Consider the following 18,017-nt stretch of genomic DNA (forward strand, 5'->3'; position numbering starts at 1 on the left):
TGGGCCAAGGCCATATGGAGCTCTAAGGAACCTCACATAGCAAGGGTACCTGTGAGCTCTTGAGGGGGTCTGTACATTGGAGCAGCTCTTCTCACACCGTCCTTGTAGGGGGGACCTGGGTAGTTGTACTCATTTGGCTCTCTCCCCTCTGCCCTGCCAGTGTTCCCAGCATGGTCACCTTAGTCTTACAGCCAGCCTTATTTTCTCTTCAAGGCCTATTTATTAATCTTAGGGAGGCTTTCTAGTGTGATTGAAGCTGGTGAAAGAACTGACAGAGGTATGTAGGCTCACACATAGGGTTTTCTGTCAAGGAAAAGATGTTATTTACTTAAGCTGTTTGGTTGGCTGCAAGTTCTTTGCCTTTTTTTGTTTTTTTGTTTTCTATCATTTGTTGTTTCAAGAATCTCTTCCTTTGGCTTCTGTGATACTGTTCCCTAGGAACAGGGGTCAGGGTAGACTTAGTTCTTGCCCTGGATGTGCCTGTCAGCTCTGGGAGGCAGAAATGGAGACCCCCTGCTTGCTGGTAGGCAAGAAAGTCAAGAAGCCAGGAGGGATGCAGAGATGAACTAGAGCCCAATATTCCCTTCTGTTTTTCAGGGGAGACTTAAACTGGTCATACATTTCTTCATCAACTGATACACACTTGTCCCTGCTGTCCTCGTGGGCCCTGGGATAGCCAGATGACTTAGAATGCTTTTATTCATGTATATTTAGAATTTTAGAACTGTTAGTGGTGGGAAATGAGCAGAGTCCACAATCAACTCTGAAATAAGCCATGGGAAGGGAATGGCAGAGATCTGAAGACTGAGACCATTCCAGGGAAGGGAAGGTTAGACATGTGCCTTTAAAGAAAGGAAAAGCTTTGGCTACATAAAGCTAAAGACCAGGGAACCTATGTTTACTCCATATTTTATGTCCTGGGTTAGTTTTTTAAACTACCCAGATCTTATTTCAACTAGTATACCAATTATTGGCTGAAATTTGTATTTATTTTTTTCTGATACCATTTTAATGGAAAGTGATATGTGTTTAGTTAAAATTTTCAGAGCAAGAAATTGATGAAATAGAAAAGGCCATTTGCAGGGACGTTACCTTGACTTCAGATGAAGAAATATCATCTTTATGCTTGTGTCAACATAGTAGGTCTAGTTTGACCCCTTCACCTACCCATAGTGTATTCTTAGACCAGAGTGTCTCCGTGGTCACCTTTCTTAATAGGGGTAGGGAGGGAGGACAAGGATAAAGAAGGAGCAGATGTCTTGGATCTTCTTGCCTGATGTAACATCAGAAGCAACTGGTTTTCTCATTTTGAAGTAATCTTGGCCCCAAGAAAACAGGTTCAAGGATGAGGTTGACACTTGGCCACATGAATAGCTAAATTATAGCTGTTTGGTACATTGCTCACTTGTATGTCAAGTGGCTAAGCTACCCACTAAGAGCACTGTAAGAGAGTCTTCCTGTAAAACACTGGGCCGTGTGTTTGGCTCTTTGGCTATTTTTGAAAGGACAGAGCCAGATGAAATAGCTGTAGTTAGGCTTTGGGATCCAGAACCCTCAAGGGCTCTGAGATCTGTTGCTTCCAGGACTGCTACCCAGCATCCCTCATCATTTACACTTCACACTCCCCTGAGCAGGTGTAATCAGCCTAGAAGCTGAAATACTCAAAGTCACAGTAACAAGAAGGATGAAGATAACAGTCTTAGGGCTTCTCCTGTGGGAATCTGAACCTCCCTCCTATCCCATGACACCCCAAGGCCAGGAATACCTCCTTGGGTACTTTAGAAAGTCCCCGAGCCCTGCTTCCACGTAGGGGCTCTGCCCCTTTAAGTGGCCCCTTCTCATCTTCACTCTCCTGATCCTATCCATTACCTCTCAATGGAAATTGAAGCTTCATTTTTTTTCTTGCTTGGAGCCATTAACACTCCTGGCCTTGACAGGAAACATGGCTCAGCTTTAATTAGCCACAGCATGCCCCCTGCATGAGCTCCAGCTCAGCCTCTGGACTTCAAAGATAAAGGCTTCTCCTTTCTCACTAATCACAGCTATTAATGAGCCAATTAAAGCCTTCTCTAGGCCAAGGCAGGCAGCTCTCTCAGTAACTTGGGCACAACCCTCAGACCTGCCCGCTCTAGGAAGCTCCTCCCCCTGCCCAGATGGAATGTCCCTGGGGACAGAAGAGTTGCCATGCAGAACCCCAGTTGATGTAGCCTCCAGTTGTGCAACTTATCTGCTGTGAGTTCTAGGACCCAGCATGTGTCCTTTCTGAGATGTTTTTTGTAGCAAACAATAATAACGCTGTTTCTTGCAAGCACTATTACAGGAATACAAGCCAGTGGCTCACCAACCTTCACAGGCTTCAGACTCCCTAAGCCTTATTAAAATTCTTAGTGGGTCTCCACTTGAGTCTCTGACTCAGTTGCTCTGGCAGGGCAAAATATAAGAATTTGTATTTCTACCCTCTCCTCAGGTGACACAGATACTGCTGGCCTAGGGACCACACACTGAGAAACATTGCTTCAGACTCCACAAAAAGGTCCAGCGACAGACCCAAAGTGGGATCCAGGTCAAGGAGAAGTCCGGAGGCCTGACACTATTACTGAGACTATGGAGCGCTCACAAAAAGGAATCTCTCATGACTGCCCTCCAAAAGATCCAACAAGCAACTAAAAAAGTTAGATGCAGATATTTGCACCCAACCAGTAGACAGAAGCAGCTGAACACTGTTGTGTTCAGGGAAGGCTGAAAGAAGCTGAAGAGAAGGGCAACCCTCCCTGTAGGAGGGCTAGCAGTCTTAATTAATCTGGACCCCTGAGATCTTTCAAACACTGTACCACCAAACAGGCAGCATACACCAGCTGATTTAAGGCCCCCAACACACATAAGGTAGAGGACTTCAGGTCTGTGCTCATTCAGAGATGATGCAACTAACCCTCAAGAGACTGGAGGCTCCAGGGATTTTAGAGGTCAGGTGGGGTAGGGTGAGGGGACATCTACATGGATATGGGGTGGGGTGGGGAAGAGGCGTTGGATGTGGAACAGTCAGAGGGTGGGTGGGTATGGGTGTGGGGAATGAAATATGGAGCGTAAAAAATGAATTAAAAATAAAATAAAATTAAAATGCCATAGCACCATTGTTTGAAAATGTCGATTTTGGCCTGCCCTGATCTTTTCCTTTACCTATGTCTCACAGGACAATTTCCAAGAGCTTTTCATCTGTTTGTCAACAGGTGGGCACACCAGCATGTGTCTCCTGGTAGAAGTTCCTGACAGTGTCTAATATTTTACAAGTGCTCCATGCTGGGCAGAATTCAGCAGGATCACTTCTTTGCCTAGTGTTGGTACCAATATTTCAAGTCCAGATGTTGGCATCTTGTTTCCAGCATCTTCTTTGGGAGAGGAAACAGATTTGGGGATTCTTAATGAAGAGGGAAGAAAACATGGAGTCTTCAGATATCATTCTGACAGGGGATTGGATATATAGCCCAGTTGGTAGAGTGCTTTACTAATATGCACAAACTCTTGGGTTAAAGTTTGCTTAGTGTCTTACTTTTCTTTTTTTTTTTTTTTTTTATTACATATTTTCCTCAATTACATTTCCAATACTATCCCAAAAGTCCCCCATAGCGCCCCCCACTTCCCTACCCACCCATTCCCATTCTTTTGGCCCTGGCATTCCCCTATATTGGGGCATATAAAGTTTGCAAGTCCAATGGGCCTCTCTTTCCATTGATGGCCGACTAGGCCATCTTTCGATACATATGCAGCTAGAGACAAGAGCTCCAGGGTTCTGGTTAGTACATTATGTTGTTCCAACAATAGGGTTGCAGATCCCTTTAGCTCCTTGGGTACTTTCTCTAGCTTCTCCATTGGGAGCCCTGTGATATATCCAATAGCTGACTGTGAACATCCACTCCTGTGTTTGCTAGGCCCCGGCATCATCTCACAAGAGACAGCTATATTTGGGTCCTTTCAGCAAAATCTTGCTAGTGTATGCAATGGTGTCAGCGTTTAGAAGCTGATTATGGGACGGATCCCTGGATACAGCAGTCTCTAAATGGTCCATCCTTTCATCACAGCTACGAACTTTGTCTCTGTAACTCCTTCCCTGGGTGTTTTGTTCCCAATTCTAAGAAGGTGCACAGTGTCCACACTTTGGTCTTCATTCTTCTTGAGTTTCATGCGTTTATCAAATTGTATCTTATATCTTGGGTATCCTAAGTTTTGGGCTAATATCCACTTATCAATGAATACATATTGTGTGAGTTCTTTTGTGATTGTGTTACTTCACTCAAGATGATGCCCTCCAGGTCCATCCATTTGGCTAGGAATTTCATAAATTCATTCTTTTTAATAGCTGAGTAGTACTCCATTGTGTAAATGTACCATAATTTCTGTATCCATTCCTCTGTTGAGGGACATCTGGGTTCTTTCCAGCTTCTGGCTATTATAAATAGGGCTGCTATGAACATAGTGGAGCATGTGTCCTTTTTACCGGTTGGGACATCTTCTGGATATATGCCCAGGAGAGGTATTGCTGGATCCTCCGGTTCTACTATGTCCAATTTTCTGAGGAACCGCCAGACTGATTTCCAGAGTGGTTGTACAAGCTTACAATCCCACCAACAATGGAGGAGTGTTCCTCTTTCTCCACATCCTCGCCAGCATCTGCTGTCACCTGAATTTTTGATCTTAGCCATTCTGACTGGTGTGAGGTGGAATCTCAGGGTTGTTTTGATTTGCATTTCCCTGATGATTAAGGATGTTGAACATTTTTTCAGGTGCTTCTCTGCCATTCGGTATTCCTCAGGTGAGAATTCTTTGTTCAGTTCTGAGCCCCATTTTTTAATGGGGTTATTTGACTTTCTGGAGTCCACCTTCTTGAGTTCTTTATATATATTGGATATTAGTCCCTTATCTGATTTAGGATAGGTGAAGATCCTTTCCCAATCTGTTGGTGGTTTTTTTGTCTTATTGATGGTGTCTTTAGCCTTGCAGAAGCTTTGTAGTTTCATGAGGTCCCACTTGTCAATTCTCGATCTTACAGCACAAGCCATTACTGTTCTATTCAGGAATTTTTCCCCTGTGCCCATATCTTCAAGGCTTTTCCCCACTTTCTCCTCTATAAGTTTCAGTGTCTCTGGTTTTATGTGAAGTTCCTTGATCCACTTAGACTTGACCTTAGTACAAGGAGATAGGAATGGATCGATTCGCATTCTTCTACATGTTAACAACCAGTTGTGCCAGCACCATTTGTTGAAAATGCTGTCTTTCTTCCACTGGATGTTTTTAGCCCCCTTGTCGAAGATCAAGTGACCATAGGTGTGTGGGTTCATTTCTGGGTCTTCAATTCTATTCCATTGGTCTATTTGTCTGTCACTATACCAGTACCATGCAGTTTTTATCACAATTGCTCTGTAGTAGAGCTTTAGGTCCGGCATGGTGATTCCACCAGAGGTTCTTTTATCCTTGAGAAGAGTTTTTGCTATCCTAGGTTTTTTGTTATTCCAGATGAATTTGCAGATTGCACTTTCTAATTCGTTGAAGAATTGATTTGGAATTTTGATGGGGATTGCATTGAATCTGTAGATTGCTTTTGGCAAGATAGCCATTTTTACAATGTTGATCCTGCCAATCCATGAGCATGGGAGATCTTTCCATCTTCTGAGATCTTCTATAATTTCTTTCTTCAGAGACTTGAAGTTTTTATTATACAGATCTTTCACTTCCTTAGTTAGAGTCACGCCAAGATATTTTATATTATTTGTGACTATTGAGAAGGGTGTTGTTTCCCTAATTTCTTTCTCAGCCTGTTTATTCTTTGTGTAGAGAAAGGCCATTGATTTGTTTGAGTTAATTTTATATCCAGCTACTTCACCGAAGCTGTTTATCAGGCTTAGGAGTTCTCTGGTGGAATTTTTAGGGTCACTTATATATACTATCATATCATCTGCAAAAAGTGATATTTTGACTTCATCTTTTCCAATTTGTATCCCTTTGATCTCCTTTTGTTGTCGAATTGCTCTGGCTAGGACTTCAAGTACAATGTTGAATAGGTATGGAGAAAGTGGACAGCCTTGTCTAGTCCCTGATTTTAGAGGGATTGCTTCAAGCTTCTCACTATTTACTTTGATGTTGGCTACTGGTTTGCTGTAGATTGCTTTTATCATGTTTAGGTATGGGCCTTGAATTCCTGATCTTTCCAAGACTTTTATCATGAATGGGTGTTGGATCTTGTCAAATGCTTTTTCCACATCTAACGAGATGACCATGTGGTTTTTGTCTTTGAGTTTGTTTATATACTGGATTACGTTGATGGATTTCCGTATATTGAACCATCCCTGCATCCCTGGGATGAAACCTACTTGGTCAGGATGGATGATTGTTTTGATGTGTTCTTGGATTCGGTTAGCAAGAACTTTACTGAGGATTTTTGCATCAATATTCATAAGGGATATTGGTCTGAAGTTTTCTATCTTTGTTGGGTCTTTTTGTGGTTTAGGTATCAGAGTAATTGTGGCTTCATAGAATGAGTTGGGTAGAGTACCTTCTGTTTCTATTTTGTGGAATAGTTTGTGAAGAACTGGGATTAGATCTTCTTTGAAGGTCTGATAGAACTCTGCACTAAACCCATCTGGTCCTGGGCTTTTTTTAGTTGGGAGACTATTAATGACTGCTTCTATTTCTTTGGGGGATATAGGGCTGTTTAGATCATTAACCTGATCTTGATTCAACTTTGGTACCTGGTATCTGTCTAGGAACTTCTCCATTTCATCCAGGTTCTCCATTTTTGTTGAGTATAGCCTTTGGTAGAAGGATCTGATGGTGTTTTGGATGTCTTCAGGGTCTGTTGTTATGTCTCCTTTTTCATTTCTGATTTTGTTAATTAGGATGCTTTCCCTGTGCCCTCTAGTGAGTCTGGCTAAGGGTTTATCTATCTTGTTGATTTTCTCAAAGAACCAGCTCCTTGATTGGTTGATTCTTTGAATAGTTTTTCTTGTTTCCACTTGGTTGATTTCACCCCTGAGTTTGATTATTTCCTGCCGTCTACTCCTCTTGGGTGAATTTGCTTCCTTTTGTTCTAGTGCTTTTAGGTGTGTTGTCAAGCTGCTAATGTGTGCTCTCTCTAGTTTCCTTTTGGAGGCACTCAGAGCTATGAGTTTTCCTCTTAGAAATGCTTTCATTGCGTCCCATAAGTTTGGGTATGTTGTGGCTTCATTTTCATTGAACTCTAAAAAGTCCTTAATTTCTTTCTTTATTCCTTCCTTGACCAAGGTATCATTGAGAAGAGTGTTGTTCAGTTTCCACGTGAAGGTTGGCTTTCTATTATTTATTCTGTTATTGAAGATCAGCCTTAGTCCATGGTGATCTGATAGGATGCATGGGACAATTTCAATATTTTTATATCTGTTGAGGCCTGCTTTGTGACCAATTATGTGGTCAATTTTGGAGAAGGTACCATGAGGTGCTGAGAAGAAGGTGTATCCTTTTGTTTTAGGATAGAATGTTCTGTAGATATCTGCCAGATCCATTTGATTCATAATTTCTCTTAGTTTCACTGTGTCCCTGTTTAGTTTCTGTTTCCATGATCTGTCCATTGGTGAAAGTGGTGTGTTGAAGTCTCCCACTATTATTGTATGAGGTGCAATGTGTGCTTTGAGCTTTACTAAAGTTTCTTTAATGAATGTGGCTGCCTTTGTATTTGGAGCATAGATATTCAGGATTGATAGTTCCTCTTGGAGGATTTTACCTTTGATGAGTATGAAGTGTCCCTCCCTGTCTTTTTTAATGACTTTGGGTTGGAAGTCAATCTTCTCAGATATTAGAATGGCTACTCCAGCTTGTTTCTTCATGCCATTTGCTTGGAAAATTGTTTTCCAGCCTTTCATTCTGAGGTAGTGTCTATCCTTTTCTCTGAGATGAGTTTCCTGTAAGCAGCAAAATGTTGGGTCTTGTTTGTGTAGCCAGTTTGTTAGTCTTTGTCTTTTTATCGGGGAGTTGAGTCCATTGATATTAAGAGATATTAAGGAAAAGTAATTGTTGTTTCCTGTTATTTTTGTTGTTAAAGTTGGCATTTTGTTCTTGTGGCTGTCTTCTTTTAGGTTTGTTGAGGGATTACCTTCTTGTTGTTTCTAGGGCGTGGTTCCTGTCCTTGTATTGGTTTTTTTCTGTTATTATCCTTTGAAGGGCTGGATTCGTGGAGAGATAATGTGTGAATTTGGTTTTGTCGTGGAATACTTTGGTTTCTCCATCTATGTTAATTGAGAGTTTGGCTGGGTATAGTAGCCTGGGCTGGAATTTGTGTTCTTTTAGTGTCTGTATAACATCCGTCCAGGATCTTCTGGCTTTCATAGTCTCTGGTGAAAAATCTGGTGTAATTCTGATAGGCTTGCCTTTATATGTTACTTGGCCTTTTTCTCTTACTGCTTTTAGTATTCTATCTTTATTTAGAGCATTTGTTGCTCTGATTATAATGTGTCGGGAGGTATTTCTTTTCTGGTCCAGTCTATTTGGAGTTCTGTAGGCTTCTTGTATGTTCATGGGCATCTCTTTCTTTAGATTTGGGAAGTTTTCTTCTATAATTTTGTTGAAGATGTTTGCTGGTCCTTTGAGTTGAAAATCTTCATTCTCATCCACTCCTATTATCCGTAGGTTTGGTCTTCTCATTGCGTCCTGTATTTCTTGGATGTTTTGAGTTAGGATCTTTTTGCATTTTACATTTTCCTTGATTGTTGTGCCGATGTTCTCTATGGAATCTTCTGCACCTGAGATTCTCTCTTCCATCTCTTGTATTCTGTTGCTGATGCTCGTATCTATGGTTCCAGATTTCTTTCCTAGGGTTTCTATCTCTAGTGTTGCCTCATTTTGGGTTTTCTTTATTGTGTCTACTTCCCTTTTTAGGTCTAGTATGGTTTTGTTCATTTCCATCATCTGTTTGGATGTGTTTTCCTGTTTTTCTGTAAGGACTTCTACCTGTTTGATTATGTTATCGTGTTTTTCTTTAAGGATTTGTAACTCTTTAGCAGTGTTCTCCTGAAATTCTTTAAGGGATTTTTGTGCTTCCTCTTTATTGTCTTCTGCCTGTTTAGCAGTGTTCTCCTGCATTTCTTTAAGTGTGTTATTAACGTCCTTCTTGAAGTCCTCTATCATCATCAGGAGATATGCTTTTAAATCCGTGTCTAACTTTTCCGGTGTGTTGGGGTGCCCTGGACTGGGCGAAGTGGGGGTGCTGGGTTCTGATGATGGTGGGTGGTCTTGGTTTCTGTTAGTAAGATTATTACGTTTACCTTTCGCCATCTGGTAATCTCCTGGGTTAGTTGTTATCGTTGTCACTGTTTAAAGATTGGAGCAGAAGCTGTGTTCCACTCACCAGCAGTCTCTAAATCCTGCGGCGGGGGTCTTGGGTAGCTGATGGTACCCCGTTGCTTGTCCAGCCGGAAGAGGCCTGTGGTCCTACTCAGGCCGTTTTTCTGCTTCCCTAACTAATGCAGTCTCTGGTCCCGCGTGCAATTGGATTGGAGCAGAAGCTGTGTTCCACTCTCCAGAAGTCTTAAGATCCTGTGGTGGGTGTTGTGGGTAGCTGGTGAGTGTCAGCCAACCCTGCGCCCCAGCTGCCCAGGTGCTTTTCTGACCGGAAGAGGGTTGTGGCTCTATGTAGGCCGGATTTCTCTCTCCCCAACCAGAGCAGTCTCAGGTCCCACGTGATTGGACTGGAGCAGAAGCTGTGTTCCACTCACCAGCAGTCCCAAAATCCTGCGGCGGGGGTCGTGGGTAGCTGGCGGGTGTCAGGCAACCCTGCGAGCTCCTGCTACCCCGGCACTGATCCAGCTGGATGAGGCCTGTGGCCCTACTCAGGCCGGTTTCTGCTTCCCTAACTAATGCAGTCTCAGGTCCCGCGCAATTGGATTGGAGCAGAAGCTGTGTTCCACTCACCAGCAGTCCCAAATTCCTGCGGCGGGGGTCGTGGGTAGCTGGCGGGTGTCAGGCAACCCTGCGAGCTCCTGCTACCCCGGCACTGATCCGGCTGGATGAGGCCTGTGGCCCTACTCAGGCCGGTTTCTGCTTCCCTAACTAATGCAGTCTCAGGTCCCGCGCAATTGGATTGGAGCAGAAGCTGTGTTCCACTCACCAGCAGTCCCAAATTCCTGCGGCGGGGGTCGTGGGTAGCTGGCGGGTGTCAGGCAACCCTGCGCTCCCGCTACCCTGGCGCTGATCCGGCCGGATGAGGCCTGTGGCCCTACTCAGGCCGGTTTCTGCTTCCCTAACTAATGCAGTCTCAGGTCCCGCGCAATTGGATTGGAGCAGAAGCTGTGTTCCACTCACCAGCGGTCCCAAAATCCTGCGGTGGGGGTCGTGGGTAGCTGGCGGGTGTCAGGCAACCCTGCGCTCCCGCTACCCTGCGCTGATCCGGCCGGATGAGGCCTGTGGCCCTACTCAGGCCGGTTTCTGCTTCCCTAACTAATGCAGTCTCAGGTCCCGCGCAATTGGATTGGAGCAGAAGCTGTGTTCCACTCACCAGCCGTCCCAAAATCCTGCGGCGGGGGTCGTGGGTAGCTGGCGGGTGTCAGGCAACCCTGCGAGCTCCTGCTACCCCGCCACTGATCCGGCTGGATGAGGGCTGTGGCCCTACTCAGGCCGGTTTCTGCTTCCCTAACTAATGCAGTCTCAGGTCCCGCGCAATTGGATTGGAGCAGAAGCTGTGTTCCACTCACCAGCGGTCCCAAAATCCTGCGGTGGGGGTCGTGGGTAGCTGGCGGGTGTCAGGCAACCCTGCGCTCCCGCTACCCTGCGCTGATCCGGCCGGATGAGGCCTGTGGCCCTACTCAGGCCGGTTTCTGCTTCCCTAACTAATGCAGTCTCAGGTCCCGCGCAATTGGATTGGAGCAGAAGCTGTGTTCCACTCACCAGCCGTCCCAAAATCCTGCGGCGGGGGTCGTGGGTAGCTGGCGGGTGTCAGGCAACCCTGCGAGCTCCTGCTACCCCGGCACTGATCCGGCTGGATGAGGGCTGTGGCCCTACTCAGGCCGGTTTCTGCTTCCCTAACTAATGCAGTCTCAGGTCCCGCGCAATTGGATTGGAGCAGAAGCTGTGTTCCACTCACCAGCAGTCCCAAAATCCTGCGGCGGGGGTCGTGGGTAGCTGGCGGGTGTCAGGCAACCCTGCGCTCCCGCTACCCTGGCGCTGATCCGGCCGGATCAGTGTCTTACTTTTCTATTGTTTTGAAGAGACAGCACAACCAAGGAAACCTATAAAAGAAAGCATTTAATTTGGGTGCTCATGGTTCCAGGTTCCAGAGAGTTAAAGTCCATGATCATCATGGGTGGGGCATGGTGATGGGCAGGTAGGCATGGTGTGGAGCAGAAGCTGAAGGCTCACATCTGATCCACAAAAATGAGATAGAGATAGAGACAAAGATAAGGAGACGGTAAACTGGGAATGGTGTAGGCTTTTGGTATCTCAAAGCCCACCCCCAATGACACACCTACTCCAATAAGGCCACACCTCCTAATCCTTCCCAAACAATTTCACCAACTTTGGACAAAGCATTAAAAATGAATGTATGGGGGACTTTCTTATTCAAACCACTATCTCCAGTGTGTAGAAAGTCTTGAATTAGATCCCAACACACATGGGCAGAGTATGTTGGCACATGTAACTCTTGCACTTGACAAGTAGAAGCAAGAAGATCAAAGGTTAAAGTCATCCAAGGCCAGCATGGGTTATATTAGAAAAAGAAAATGAAGAGGAAGAAGAAAGAAGTGTTCTTGAAGGATAGGGAGTCCCCATGAAGACCAACAGAGTCAACTAACCTGGACCCTAAGGGGCTCCCAGAGACTGAACCACCAAAGAGCTATCATGGACTGGACCTAGGCCCCCTGCACATATATAGTAGATGTACAGCTTGGTCTTCATGGTTCCCCCAACAATAGGAGCATGGGACTGCCCCTGAATTTGTTGCCTGCCCATGGATTTTATTCCCTTAACTGGTCAGCCTTGTTTGGCCTCAGTGAGAAAGGATGCACCTGCAGTGACTGGTGTGTGTGTGTGTGTGTGTGTGTGTGTGTGTGTGTTACTCAAAGGGGGGAGGTCTCCTCTTCTCAGAGGAAAAGGGGAAAGGGAGTGGGGGAGGACCTGGGCGGGAGACTAAGAGAAGAGGAAGCTGTTATTGGGATGTAAAGTGAATGAATAAATAAATTTAAAAATAAATAAACAAACAAACTATAACTACCCACTTAAAAAAAAAAAAGAAGTCTTCACAAATGAGTCCACATAGAAGAGCTTGAGAAAATGGAGACATAGAGGACTGAAGACATGACTCAGCAATTGAAATTCATATTGCTTTTACAGAGAATTCACACCAGATGGCTTACAATCCTCTTTAAGAGATCAAACACCTTTGGCCTCCTTGGGTACCTATACTCATGTGTACATATTCCTACACACACACACACACACACACACACACACACACACACACACACACACTTAACATTAATAAGAATAAATATCTGAAAACAGAAAAGGTAGATGTGGGATCACCAGGGTGGTAAGATATTGCCTGATTAAGGAGATCACTGGTTAGTGTTCCGTTGGTGCCCATGTAAGTTTTAACTGAAGATTTTTGCTGTGCTCTGCCTGTTTCCACACCACAGAGACACATCCTCATATTTATTTCAGCTACTGCATCCTGCTTGCAGCTCTGGACAGCATGACTCAGAGTCATACTGTGCTTTTGGCCACAAAGACGAGCTTCTGTGGTCACAAAAGATGTTAACAGCTCGTGTTGGGTTGCAGCCGTAGCTGTTGTCTCCTTGTCTGAGTCTTCTCATGCTCATCTCAGTCTCTACACCTCTCCTTCCCTCATCCATCACTTCATTTTCAGCCAACACGGTCATATTGGAAGTGCCTCAGAGAGCTAGCCCCTGGATACTGCCATTTTGGGCTCCTTTTCTTTAGAGATGGCATGTTTCAAAGTGTGTGGCCATGGACTTGGAGGAGTGCTACAAACTGTCTTGTGCTTGGACTCCCTCCAATACACTAAGCTCTGGAAAGTAAGTTCTGTATTTTTTCTGCATGGCCATTCAAAGCCTTGAACACACCCCTGGGGCTCAGGAGTCGCAGGAGGGATTCTTAACAGACAGCACTCCCCAAATGTACTACCATTCTTCTTGCATGGGGAAATTCACATTGACATAAAGGACACTTGACACTAAAAAACCCTAGAGCAGCAGGTATGGGCTCCATTTCTAGGATTTATACCCCACTTAGCCTGCCATTATATGATAGACACAATACAATGGTCCTAACCTTGGAGGGCAGCTTCAAGGTTTATGTGAGAGACCATACAAGAAGTATTTAGCACAGGATGAGGTGAACAGTAGCTAGTCAATAAATGGAGAATTTATTTTTTGCCTTTCCTGGTGGAAGTTTATGATCAAAATCATCAAACCAAAGTTGTAGAAAGCAGGCTGTTCCAAGTGTAAGGGCTCATACTTCAAGGCCTGGGGGTTGTTAACACTAAAAGAGCTAGAATTATCCAAGCAGGCTGCCTGGAGGAGGTGCGTCTCTGCTGGGCCAGATTTAGAAGCTCAGTTCTCCAACCAAAGCCCAAGATGGGGGAAAGGAGGCTCTGAGGATTGTATCTCTGTGAGCAAGCTACAGCAAGAATCCTTGTCTTTATTTTCGTTTTCCACCCTGGAGGCCCATTTCCCCACCAAATCCAGCCGACACAGCACTAGCATTTCCCTCCCACAGCCTGAACTTGGCCAACATCTCAAGTTCCCCTAGGTGTGAGGCTCTGAGTGGGGCCCTCCGGGCTTGTGGAAATTCACTGGGCTCAGACTCTTTGGCTGCCCAAGGAAATCTGCTGTAGCAATGCCTCCCCCAGAGACTGAGCAGGCCATTGGGTACCAAATAGGATCCGGGGCTGCTTATCCCAACCCTTACTCGGGGCTAAGAGGTGGGCACGAAGTGAAACGGGTTTTAGAAAAAACAGTATTCGATGTTACCCCTCCCACCACCACAAATATACCCTGCAAGCAATTTAGAATGTTCTAAACCAGCTACGGGTTGTCCTTAACTCATCTCCCCTTTGCTACATGGCTAGAACGTGCATTGTGGACCCCACTGCACCGATGAGGAAACGTGCCTAGGGAAGTAACAGGGGCTAACATCCTTTCACGGTGTCCCCTGTACTCTTGGGCACTGCACACATTAATCCCTGGGGAGAAAGGAAATACAGGAGTCTCATTTTGAGACCACATGGGCCTATACTGAATACTTTGCCTCCTGTCACTCCTGAGTCACTCAGCTTCTCAGCTGTCTGCAATGCTTTGTCCCTCTCTCCTTTAGCCACCCTGGGTGTTTCTAACATAGAGTTAGCCTTATAATGACTTTACTTCCCAAAGCATGATGGATTTTTTTCTTCCCGAGACTCAGTTTATTGGGTCTCATCAGGACCCTCAAATATTCATAAGTAGACCCCCGTGGCTGGACAGGGAGGGGTCCTGTAAGATCTCACTGTAAAAAAAAGTTGCGGTCCAGCACATTCACGTCAGACCTGGAGCTTACTGCAGCGCCTGCTGAAACCGCTTCAATGATTAGCAAAGGTGCCAGGGAAATTATGAAAACCATGTGACAGGTAAATGGCTGTTCCTGCTACTTTCTTAAGTTTCAAAGAGAGGACGGTTTGCTCCAGCGCGTGGGCTGGGAATGTGGGCTTTGCTGGCGCTTTCCAGAACACACAGGGCAGAGCAGACCATAGTCGGGTTCTGCTGCCCTCCTCAGAGGATTCCGAGTGGGCCTCTCTGCTTGTGGGACTGAGGCCCGGTGCAGAACCGGCTTCATCCAGACACTGCGGCTTTGTTCTCTCCATGAGGAGCAGATGTACAAGGGTTTCTGAGTGGAAACAGTACTATAAACAGGCCAGAGAGCTTGGGAGCTAGAAGACATTGTAAGTCACTAAGTTCAAGCTTCTGCCCAACCAGAGAGGGAAACTGAGTCCAGAACAAAATGGCCAACAACTCTAATAATGGCTAGGTTAAGCATTTAAGTCTCTCTGCCAAGTCTTAGAGGAGCTTAAGAGATAGGATAGGCGTTTCTTCTTATTGACTGACCAGATTGGGTAAGTCTCATCGGTGGAGGAGGCTGAGTGCAGCTTGGAAAGGGAGATGAAATGATTTCTTGCCAGTATCTAGACACCTGACTCTGCCCCTGAAAGATCTGAATATCCAGAGAACCTATAGGAAGAACATTCCTCAGAATACCTCAAGCTAGAAACCAGCCTGCTTCTGACATAGAAAAGAAGAAACTACAACGGTCAAATATCTGACAATTTCTACAAAGGTCCCATGAAATGTTTTGAATGGATCTGTCACACCTCCATGATAAAGCCCTCGGGGTAAATAAGCATCAACTCGAGGAAGTGTCACAGTTCCTAGTCAGCTGTCAGATTCACTATGCACATTGCTATAGTGGAAGCCTGGCCCACTATCCTGGGGGCTTTCTCTACTGCAGTAGGTTCTTGCTTCTTTCTCTGCTTCCAGCCTTTTCACTGCAGTCTATTTTTTTATGCAAGAGCTAGGGATCTGTCGTACATCATCAAACAGTGTTGTACATCACTTCCAGCTTCCCACTGGAGTCCCTATCATGGCTTCCATCACTTCACCTGCCTTCCTCATGTTATACAATCCATTCTCCCCTTGGTCTCTGCTTCAGCCACAGGGACTTTTTTTCCCTGAACAAATCAAGTTCTTCAGGTTTGAGCCTCTTTGTTTCCTTACCTTCTCCCCCAGGGTCTTCCTGGGCTGGCTCTTGTCATAACTGAGGTCTTCAGTCAGGTGTCCCCCAGAGAGCTCCTGTTCCGTCATTGCATAGACTCGACCCTGTTTGATTATTTTACAGCCATCCCTAAGTAACTATGTATGTTTTTTGCTTCTATGTTCATTTTCTTTGTCTCTGGCTACAATATAAACACACTGGTGGCAAAGATGACTACTGCTTATTACCGATGTAGTCCCAGTGCCTAAGATAGTCCTGGTGTTGAGTGAGTACTTGGTAAATACCTATAAATAGTGGCATTAAGGAGTGTCCCAGCCGACCATATCTTAGAAGAGGAAAAGGAGAGGGAGGAGGAAGGGGGAGGTGGAAGACTATTTCATTGACTTTCTGAATGAATTCTAAGATGATAGGTAGGATTTACTTAAGTGGACAAAAATATAAGATGTCCTAAGCTAAAGTCATCTCTGTGCTTGGGTAAGAGTGTTGTATAGGGAAATGAGCTGGGGATTGGAGAGGAGCCTTTAGAGGCCAAAGAGGAGACACACCTAGCTACTATTCCTTGCAGTCTTCCTTTGCAATCACATGGCATTTTTCCCACTGAAAAGGGAGAAGGGAGCCACAGAAACTTAGTCACATAATATCTGCAATCAGTGTTTGGAAATGAAGTTCATGCCTGCAGGGGCTGAACAGTGTCCTTGCCAATACAGAGAAGTGAGGGCAGAATTTGTCTGGACTGGTGCGGGGAGGGGGCAAGAAGGAAGGAAGGGTACAGAGAAATCTTTGCTTTCATCTGCAGTCTAGCACAGAATCTTTAAATCACAAACTTGCAGACTGCACTGAGTTTAGGCTCATGGAGGCCATGAGGACCATGTCCCCACCACTCCCATGTCCTTTGGCTTTCCATTTCAAGAGGAGATTGGCACTCTTTCCATCCCTCCAGTGACAGGGAGTTGTCTCTAGACAGTTCTGCCTTTTAGAATGACATCCTTCCCTTTCATCATTGGGAGGTGGACCCAGGTTCCCAGGAGATCCCCACCACGCTCTTCACTCTAGTTCTGTTTGGAAGATACACAAAAGCAGTAGCCACATCTTCTAGGAAGCATACTCTGAATTTTCACACCCCCTTCAGTGTTTCCTCCAGATCCTTCTGTGGTTGTTTGAGTGAGAATGGGCCTCATAGGTTCATATGTTTGACTAATGTGCTTCCTAGTTGGTGGAACTGTTTGGGAAAGGATTAGAAAGTGTGGCCCTTGTTGAAGGAAGTGTGTCACTGAGGGTGAACTTTTAGGTTTTAAGAGGTTTGCCATTCCCAATATGCTCTCTGCCTCCTGCTTGAGGTTTGAAAAGTGAGCTCTCATCTGTTCCTACTGCCATCCTTTTGCTCCACAATCATGGACTCTAATTCTCTGGAACCATAAGCCCAATTATATACTTTCTTTCGTAAGTTGATTGGTTAAGATGTTTCATTACAGCAATACAGAAGAAGGAACTAATCCACTGTCTCTACTTCAAGCATACATCCTCCTTGATTGCTTCGGTGTACTTCTGCCTCCATTGCTTTCAGGGATACTCCATGGTAGCATGCCAAGAACCCTCAGAATACTTCTCATAGCCTTTGATCCTGCTTTAAGATCACATGTGTCCTCACAGTCAGCTATTGGATGGATCATGGGGCCCCTAATGGAGGAGCTAGAGAAAGTACCCAAGGAGCCAAAGGGATCTGCAACCCTATAGGTGGAACAACAATATGAACTAACCAGTACTCCCCGGAGCTTGTGTCTCTAGCTGTATATGTATCAGAAGATGGCCTAGTCGGCCATCAGTGGGAAGAGAGGCCCTTGGTTTTGCAAACTTTATATGCCTCAGTACAGGGGAACGCCAGGGCCAAGAAGTGGGAGTGGGTGGGTAGGTGAGTGGGTGGGGTGTATGGGGGGACTTTTGGGGTAGCATTGGAAATGTAAATGAAGAAAATACCTAATTAAAAGAAAAAGATCACATGTGCCAAAAGATGGCAATAATACTACATACTGCAGTGCTGTGAAATGCAGGATTGTAGGTACCCCAAACCTTCACCCAGAAATTCCATTTTTCAGTATACATGCCACAACACAGAGATTAGACACCCACATGCTTATGGTAGCATGAGTCACACTAGTGAAGAGATAGAAATATGACATAAACATAATAGAATCTTAGCCTTACAAGGGAGGAAAGACATATGGATGGAGCTTGAAAACAAC

At 45.1% G+C, this 18,017-nt stretch overlaps 1 protein-coding gene across 1 annotated transcript in view; it reads right to left on the reverse strand.

Annotated features, from left to right (window-relative positions):
* Positions 1-16,001, reverse strand: part of Trabd2b (TraB domain containing 2B) — a 243,683-nt gene extending 227,682 nt beyond the window's left edge. The window contains exon 1 of the mRNA XM_029476722.2: positions 15,780-16,001. Within this exon, the coding sequence (XP_029332582.1) occupies positions 15,780-15,866 (87 nt within the window). The 5' untranslated portion in view covers positions 15,867-16,001. The remainder of the gene's footprint in view (positions 1-15,779) is intronic.
* Between the last annotated feature and the right edge of the window lie 2,016 nt (positions 16,002-18,017).

Source organism: Mus caroli, unplaced genomic scaffold (genome assembly GCF_978045245.1).
Source record: "Mus caroli unplaced genomic scaffold, Mus_caroli_1 scaffold_6, whole genome shotgun sequence".
Taxonomy (NCBI): domain Eukaryota; kingdom Metazoa; phylum Chordata; class Mammalia; order Rodentia; family Muridae; genus Mus; species Mus caroli.